Genomic DNA, 9,603 nt, shown 5'->3' with positions numbered 1-9,603 from the left:
ACGCCATATTCTCGTACTTCACTCAAAATTTTCAAGTTGATCATTAAAAAAGCCGTGTATTGATAGTGTTTAGTTATTTACAAGTAGAATTAAAGTTGCGCTGTAATATAATCATGTCTGCTTTTGTTTTTTGGACAACCAGGCTCATAAATTGTCAAATATCTCCCTTTTTTACATAACATTCTTTATGTTAGTTTTTTTCCCAAGATAAACATTTTCTCTGCATAACAATCCGTGAAAAGCTCCCGGAGGGATGACCTTTTGAATTTTTTAAAGGTTGTTTAAGGGCAAAATAGAGTGGGAGATGGTATTTAGAAACACCGGTGACGGGGCTAGAAGGGAGAACGGCTTTCAGTGGAACATCGGCTTTCTTCGGACCAGGGTCCTCTGGCTCGACTCCGTCCATCTCTTATTGAGAAAGGCGTCCATGTCGTTTGATGCATGAGACATGCCAAGGGAATGTCAGCGCATAGCTAACTGCAATCACAAGTGCAAAGTGACTGTCACGCACATCGCTCTCGCCAAAACATCCACACCTCCTATGTGAGTGAATACACAATAATCTTGCTGGGTTCAATTTGAATGAAAATTTACAAGGAAAACCTTTTTTATTGAAAGTTACAGAAATATACGGCGAATGCTGCCAATATAATTGCTACAAGTTTTAAAAATATAACGAGTTTTTTAGTTGTAACTGGAGAGATTGAGTTTACCAGTAAATAAAATCCTCTACGTTTTGGCATAGATTTTAAATCTGCTGCGGTATATTTTGGATATGTTTTATCATTCATGGATCATAATTAAGCTGTTAACTGTTAATTCCTTTCATTGTTTTATCTATGTTTATTTAAGACTGCATGTGAAAGTGTAAGAAGAGTGAGCGCGTGTGTGTGTGTGAGAGAGAGAGAGAGAGTTTAAAAATATATACTTTAACAAATTAAATGGCTTTCAGTGGAAACATTCAACGTTTTCATCAACTTTTACTCCTAATTATTTCACTTAACTATTTCATTATGAGCATATTTTTATTGTAGGTGTGGTAGGAAATAACGTAATGATGTTTATTAACTGCCACTTAATCATTTATTCTTTATACAATTTATTTATCATTAATGTGTGGTGTTTAGTGACCGTTAGCCAATGATAATTTGGAGATTGTGAGATGCGGTCTGGTGTGACGTAGTTTTTAAAAAAAACATTTTCATTATCGTGCCCACGTTTTTTTTATTGAGATCATCTTTAGGGCCTGGGATTTATAAATATTGTTTAAATTTGACAATTTTTTCACATCCTACATGTATTTGTAAAATTTAAACTATGTTTATAAATCCCAGGCCCTGAAGATGATCTCAATAAAGATCGAAACGTTGGCTCGATAAAGAAAATGTTTTTCTCAAACCTACGTCACACTAGACCGCATCTCACGATCTCAAAATAATCATTAATCATTAATTTTTTCATTAGGCTAGCTGAACATTATAAATCATCCATATATGTTTAGCGGTCATAATTGACCATATTAATTATTCCAATTAATTATTACATTTAGCTAAGGACTTGATTGAGATGAAAAGGTGTCACGATGGGGATTTAAATCCGAAGGTCGTGGGTTCGAATCCCGCCCGTGACACTTTTATTCTCAAAGACCTTGGGTAAAAATAATAATTAATTGAATTAAAAATCATTGTGATCAAGCCTAGCATACTTATGTTTTACAGTACATAATGATTGATCTGAGTTAGAGTAGTAGATAAACGGTAGTGAAAGATGGTATGTCAGACCTAATAGTTTCATCATATAATCGTCATCAAGGGCTTATATAATTAATAAGACAAATTGTTATGTAGATTGATTGTTCCGGATCATCCTGGGACATATACTCAATCTGGTGTTTGGTGTTGGTCGTACTAGGTCTAAAACATATTTATAGAGAACAAGAAATTGGTTTTTACCCTGATCACCAGTAAAGAATTTTAATCTGTCTTTCCAGTTGAAATTAAGCTAGCCAACAACTGCGTAACATGTTTTTAGGACAAAGGATTCAATTTTGACTAATAAACCAAGAAAAGGAACTACTAAGCCGGAAGTGGCACGGATTTTTCAGGTCGAGAGGCTTTACGATTGTGAGATTATCACCCTTTGCAATAAACCAGACCAGGGAACCTCTGATTACTACATATCATCGCTCATAACCCACTTGTCCCGTTGTGTATCCGTTTTTATTACCGACGGCTTTAATTTTAAAGCGTGGAATTTAAAGTTTCTTTTCTTCTCGAAGACTTAAAACGTGTGAATAGAAAATTCCGTTTTCGTCAGATGCCTGTTGTGATTTTCCTGTAATATTCATCAGAATATGTTTTGACCTACATGTATACATAACTTTCACTGATGAAAAATAGACGCTTGCTGAATCTACTCAATTAGGAATCTAGCCATTCTGGTTGGTCCAATTTCAAAAGATTTATTCATTATTATTTATTATATTATTGAAGTACATATTATGTGATCAGATCATTTTTACAGCAATAAGCAATATATTATTTTTATTAATACTAGTTCTCTCCAGAATTGGAAGAAAGTTGCAGTTCAATTAATGAAAACAACGAGCAGATTGACAGGATCTTCGTATGGAGAAAACTGGTTTAAGAGGTAAAATATGTTGATCTGGGTCGTCCGACTTTTTAACAGCTACAAAAATTATTCATGAAATCTGTCGGCTTTAAACAATAAATTCACACCTTTATCGTTATTGGATAGTTGATTTCAAAAGAAAAAATGCTGGTAGTAACCCAATTTTCGGATGTATTGTAAAATACATTTTTTTCCCGTGGGGTTTATCTATATTTTGAATCAATCTGTTTTCAAAGGCATTTAGTCCAACGAATGTTAAAAAAGAGAATATAATCACTTTCCTCCCTAGTTTCCCCGGTTCGACATTGAAACTCCTAACATTCACTTTCACGACTGGAAATAAATTGACTTTAAGAGATCTGGTTTTTGCCCTCTTTGTTATTTATCTGGAATCGATTAAGGCCCTTTCTTATTTCAACTTCCATAAAGAGTACCGTTGGGCGTACATTTTTTCCCCTCCGGCGGCGGCGGCAAAGTCATCTTCTGTAATGCGTATCGCAACTTGTTTCGCGTCCCTTATCGACTTAAAAGTCGTAAGTCATGCCTGGAATCAAGCTCCTGATTGCCAATCCAGCCACATTCCCGTTTGCCGACAATCATTCCCTGACCCGGGACATCCAGCTTTTACCAAATGATTTTTGTAAAAATGTCTAAACTCTTTTTTATTTTTTTAAATTAAACTTTCTCGAAAAAATGGGACTGTTGAGAAATTCAGAAAAATATTAACAGCACATCCAGCAGTTTTGTTTGACTGTTTTTACAAAACGACTGACCTAATTTTTATATTTACTCAATCCTCTAAAAAACAATGAGTTGTCAAACAACAAACAATTCCTACTATGTTTTGCTCTTAATTATACTAATTTAACATTTTTATCAATCTTTAAATTAATTTAATTACTTTCAGATTTCATGGATTACAACCAATTTAAGTTTCTTGAATACAGATAAGTAAGGTCTAAACGGTAACCCTTAAAACGGAACCCTTTCTCAATTAAACCGGTTTTTTTCCATTCTTCCTGTTGATTTACATTTATTGTCAGAATAAAAAAAAAGAAAACTGAATTCTTCTCTATTTACAGTTACATTTTGTCTGTTAGTTATGTGGATTTTTGTCTCCTTTTCTTACTATGCCCAATTGGTCTGGTTGTTGAAGGTCCAGGTATGTTTTTGTTTGAGTAATTTGATTTTTTTTAATTTACAAAAGCACGTCTTATGTATATTTTAGCCTTTGTTTGAATTTGACGGATATACACTTATTTGGGAATAAAAAATTCTCTTTCATCTAAAAAGAATGCTTTCACAGAAGGCGATTATATGGCGCGAAGTTAAGGTACAAAGAGGAAAAGGCAAGACTGCTACATTTCCACCGAATTTCGTCTTAGTACTTACCCCTATTTTTAAATAAGTGCATAGTTTTATGAAGCAAACCGTCATAAAAAATACATTATATTAACAATTTGCTTAAAAGTAATTGACTCTTTGCCATCCACTAAATTAATAAAACCTGTCTAATGAAAGCAGCGATAAACTACAATTCAACTTCCGTATCCTGCGAAATCCAGTTGTAAGATGACACATCAGCTGTCTGTCAATGAATATTGACTAGAATTTCTAAATGTTTGAATCCATTAAGGCTTTACGCTTTTCAGTGTCATCCTGCTTGGTATTATCCACAACTTCCAGACTAGGCTGCATTAGTCGAGATCAAGACGCTATGTAATCATCAACTTGTTATGTGAAGGACTAAAGGAAATCGTAGAGCCAGAAATGTTCAACAAAAATAAACCATAGCTGCCTTAGTCAGGTATTTGCCTAAAAATTGTTCACTGCTTGCCACCATCCACTAACTAAATAACCGCAGACCAAAGAACTTAAGAAACATAATTTCGCTGCAGGACATATCCCCAAATTTTTGCTTTCTTACCTAAAAGACAAAGATAGAAAGACATAATATAAGAAATTAGCAACGAAAATAAAAAATTTCTGAGAATTATTTATTCCTGCTGAACATCCATTCTACTGTACCTCAACAAGGACACCAACTTCCACTCGAGTCAGTTCTTAAGACTACATCTAGACAGCAGACTGATGTGAACTTACCATACAAGACTTAAGAAACAACTTAACAAAAGACTTAGACAACTATGAAGGCTTCTAGGACGCCCGTCATGGTTTCCCGAGACGTGGTGTTGTTTTTGAAATATTTCTCCGTCCATGCCCAGAATGACTTCAAAATTAACAGATCTCATTCTTACGAAATTCCTGAAACCCATATCATATCATTTCAATTTTAACAGGAGTTTCAAAACAACTTGAATTCCACCGGAAAATAAATTTGTTCGCAATTGCCGTTTAGGTTTACGCCTTTTCTTATTTACTAACATGAAATTTTGCAAACTCAAATTAAAATTTATACGCGTGACCAGTCCCGAGGGACCCAAGTGCGGGGACAAAGCGGAGCATTGTTGCTAGGTGGGTCCCAGTCTTTAAGGATAAGTTTGCTACACTTTGATCCAATATTTTTCCATATGCGGAGAATATATACAAGTCCGAAGGGCATTTTACATATTCTGGGTTTGGTTTGTTTGTCTGACTGTATATGAACTAGTTCTTCATGTACGACGGTCTTAGTGTGTATATAAGTTAAGTTTATATAAATAGATATATTTTCGGATGGTGTGTATATAAGTGTTTTATTGCGATGTCTAAATAAATGTGTGCACGGGCGTCGGTGGCCGCAACGGTTTAGGCGTTGACACGGTGTTCATCACAGTAAAGTAAATGTCTCGGGTTCGAATCCAGCGGCCCTGCATTAGACAAATGGGATTTTTTCAAAAGCACAGGCACCCCGAGGGTTGATATAACTCCGCTGTTGCGAACTCTCGTAAAATAAAAATAAAATAAAAAAAGAAGAAGAAAAATTGAGTGTATACACATTTATAATGTGTGTATAAATCTATATTGTTAGTTGGGCTTGTAGGTTTCCTTCTGATTCCTTATGTGTAATTTTTATGTGCTTTGTTTTCGGTTTACGTAAATCTGTTGATTTGTTTATTCGTGATTTGTAACTTAAACTGTTTGTGTGATTGTCATTGCACATGTTTTTTTCTTGTGTGCTTCTCTGTATTTATTTTTTAAGGTTTGTTTAGGGTGTATACTCATTCAACTTTAGTTTTTCCAATCCGCGAAATGTTCGACGTGCCCCAACACGCAATATACCGAAATTTATGGCTTTTCTAAGCGCACGTGGCCACGTTGTAAATTTTATGAAACTAGTATTTTTTATGTCTTCTGATTTTATTTTTTTTTATTTTCACAGCACCCGGCGTACAAGCGGAGGTGGTGTTGTCGTCAGAACAGGCCCTTCTCCGAACCTCAACCCGAGCGCGAGGGCTCCGACAGTCAACGGAAATTCGACGCCGCCACTCAACGAACAAAATAAGGTGAGTCCATCCCTTTATAATTCGTTTTTCTTGTTCAAACACTACTTTGTTGTATTAGTGAGCCACTGCCACGTACCCCCATGACGATAGGTAGGGTTAAGACATGACAAAATTAGGAAAGGTTGCCTTTTCCCAAACCTATTCTACATTTTTCATATGATTTTTAAGCCATCAGCCACTCTTCTAAAGGAGTATTGCAAGAAATTAAAAAAACCGAAATAAATAAATAAATGTTTTCGGCTACTATTTCTAAAATTACTGACCACACAGTTATTTACTAGCAGAACATTACGTTTTAACGCAAAATCAAATAGGAGCAGTTCATGACAACGAATCATGATGAGATTGAGTGAAATGTTATTAATTATTTAAAAGCCTTCAGCCACTTTTCTATAGGAGAATTGCAAGAAATTTAAAAAAAGTAATGTTTTCGCGTATTATTTTTAACATAAAATAAAATAGGAACAGTTCATGATCGTTGCAGTAGCTTGATGTCCTGTTTACTAAAGATAAAATTAAAAAAAGCCGGCTTTACGCTTATGCAACCCCGCAGGACCGAACTGTTGTGCTGGCTTACGCAGTTGCAGATTGAAAGATGAGTTCTTGCCTTTTTATCCATTTACATCGCTTCCATTGCACTGATTAATTAAGTTTTGGTTCTCTCTCTCTCTCTCTCTCACACACAAGTACACACGCACGCGCGCAACCCCCTCTCTTTCTCTCATAATTATGTAAAAACGAATTAGTTACTGGTGGGATGTTTTACAGTAATGATTGTTAACAATGAATCATGATGAGATTCAGTGAAATGTCATGAATTATGTAAAAGCCTTCAGCCACTCTTGTAAAGGGGTATTGCAAGAAATTTTAAAAAAGTGATGTTTTCGCCTATGTTTTTAACGTAAAATCAAATATGAACAGTTCATGATCGATGCAGTAGCTAGAGGTCCTGTTTGCTAAAGATAAAATAAAAAAGCCGGCGTCAGCCTTATGCAAACCCGCAGAACCGAACAGTTGTGCTGGCTTACGCGGTTATAGATTGAAGGATGAATTCTTGCCTTTTTATCCATTTACATCGCTTCCATATCACTGATTAATTAAGTTTTGGTTCTCTCTCTCTCTCTCTCTCTCTCTCTCTCTCTCTCACGTACACACGCACGCGCGCAACCCCCTCTCTTTCTCTCATAATTATGTAAAAACGAATTAGTTTCTGGTGGGATGTTTTACAGTAATGATTGTTAACAACGAATCATGATGAGATTGAGTGAAATGTCATTAATTATCCATAAGCCTTCAGCCACTCTTCTAAAGAAATATTGCAAGAAATTTAAAAAGTAATGTGGCTACTATTTTCAAACTTGTGTGTTGTTTGTTAATGAAGGCTTAATTATTCACGTTACAGATTGAAAAGAATCTTCAAAATATTCTTATGAAGCAGATAATACGTTGTGACAAAACCATGAAGTTAGTCGTAATACTTATTTCTTTAATTTAAGTATAAATATAATAACGGTATATTTTTCAATGGAGCACTCACAACAGCTAGGCTTACTCTATTAAGGCCTTTTTGAAATAATTTAGGTGATAAATTACTAACCTCATTTATTTATAAGCAAAAATCTTTTTTTTTACGTAAAATCAAATATGAGCAGTTCATGATCGATGCAGTACCTAGAGATCCTGTTTATTAAAGATGAAATAAAAAAACCGGCGTCAGCCTTATGCAATCCCGCAGGACCGAACTGTTGTGCTGGCTTACGCGGTTGCAGATTGAAGGGTGAATTCTTGCCTTTTCATCCATTTACATTGTATCCATTGCATTGATTAATTAAGATTTGGCTCTCTCTCACATATACGCGCGCGCGCGTACTCTCTATCGCACGCACGCGCCCCCTCACCCACCCAAACACACACACACACCCGGGTTGTTAGACAGTTTTGATGATAACAATAATACAGAAGAGTACGGCAGGAATTATTTTACTTACTTTTTTCTACTCTATTTAGATTATCAATTAGGACGTTGGACCTTAATATCTAAGGCATAATTCACTAGTAGATGATGGGGTTTTGTCTGCGAGTTGGCAACAAAAAACCCGCGAGTAAAGACAGACCCCAACCGTGTGTCGGTTCAACATAATTCACTAGGTTTACAGCTACCTGTTGGAGTTTTGGAATTGATGTTGCCAAGCGTGCCATGAAATGTCGTTAAGGCATTTTATTACAAACATACGAATACTAGGTGTGCAATACATGTTACTATTGCTCTTTAAATAGCATTCAGTTTTCATATCGTAGGAGTACATGTTACGTACTTTAACCTTACCCATAAAGTTCATCGTTGTATTTATTATTTATAAGCTTATCACTTCTTTAAATGAGAGAAAACGAATTGTGAACTGGAATAAAAAGGCGTACAACATTGATGTTTCCGAATATTCGTTTAAAATGCTTTTCGAGCTGGAAGCTGTTTTGAATAATCGGCCTGACGTTAGGGAAGCGTAGGAGATCTAAAACCGTGATAGTTAATTGCAGACATACTCCTTCCTCTGAACGCCGCTCCCTCTTCTCTCCAGGAATGTCCACGAATAGTTATGGCGTGTTTTTCTACCGTGTGGGTGGATAAGATACTCGTGTTATAGCGCTTTACGGAAATATATATTTATGATTTGTTGATTTCCTTTTTCCTCTATTGGCTTTGTTGGGCTTTGTTTGCATACACAACTGGTAGAAAGATGCGATCAACGATTTGTAAAAAATTGGAAAGAATATGGCGAGATGGAAATAGACTCTTACAAGCCCAAGTTATAGTTACAAATCTACCCACAAATGTGATTTATTTAGGGTAATTGAACCGTAGCTACAATTAATAAATCATTACATGTCGAATATGTATTAATATTCGTAACTTTCGTAATTTTGATGTCAAAATAGTTAAAAACTTTTGTTGTAAGATCATTATTTTTCAAATCAAATTTTGTTTATAAAACTATTTATCAGATATTACATAATTACACGTAAAAATGATTTGGTGATTGATTGATGATGATAATGGTAAACAATTGTTGCGAAATTTTGTTGGTAATGCACCTGTTTCTCATCTTTATAAACTCTCCTATTATGAAACAAATATGTTTCTTCTGGAAATTATACATGAACAGTCATTGTTGACCAAGTTAAAATTTTCGCTTTCTTTCACAAAGGACCAACAAAAATAACGCACAACAGGTACTGAAAATGGCGAAATGTCTGACATTCAACATCAGCGAGAATTTGAGAACCAGGACGATCAGAGGTCCTCCTAACTTTCCTGTTGTTGAGCATGGCGAAAAACACCCCCCCCCCCCTAAGACTAAGCCCTAAGAAATATCTGCAACAAAATTAGAAAAAAAAAAAACTTTCTTCTTCATCAGGAATTTGAAATATAATAAGATTGTTATTCAGATATCGTGAGATGCGGTCGGGTGTGATGTAGGTTTCAGAAAAACATTTTCTTTATCGTGCCAACGTTTCGATCTTTTATTGA

The 9,603-nt window shown here is 35.2% G+C and overlaps 1 protein-coding gene across 1 annotated transcript; it reads left to right on the top strand.

The window, feature by feature from the left end:
* Positions 1-308: 308 nt before the first annotated feature.
* On the top strand, positions 309-6,176 carry LOC112128105. Its single transcript, XM_024229898.1, has 2 exons — positions 309-543; positions 5,954-6,176. Exons 1-2 carry the CDS (start codon positions 449-451, stop codon positions 6,159-6,161), a joined length of 303 nt encoding a protein of 100 aa, XP_024085666.1. The 5' UTR covers positions 309-448; the 3' UTR covers positions 6,162-6,176.
* The last annotated feature ends 3,427 nt before the right edge of the window (positions 6,177-9,603 follow it).

The sequence above is a fragment of the Cimex lectularius genome, unplaced genomic scaffold (assembly GCF_000648675.2).
Source record: "Cimex lectularius strain Harlan isolate CLEC.00 unplaced genomic scaffold, Clec_2.1 scaffold554, whole genome shotgun sequence".
Classification (NCBI taxonomy): Eukaryota; Metazoa; Arthropoda; class Insecta; order Hemiptera; family Cimicidae; genus Cimex; species Cimex lectularius.
This window is presented reverse-complemented; position numbering and strand designations above follow the sequence as displayed.

Bases quoted from the DNA above. Each gene is read 5' to 3' on its own strand.
- LOC112128105 (XM_024229898.1), top strand. From the start codon at position 449: ATGCCAAGGGAATGTCAGCGCATAGCTAACTGCAATCACAAGTGCAAA. The intron at 544-5,953 runs GTGAGTGAATAC...TTATTTTCACAG, and splicing joins AAAACATCCACACCTCCTAT to CACCCGGCGTACAAGCGGAG.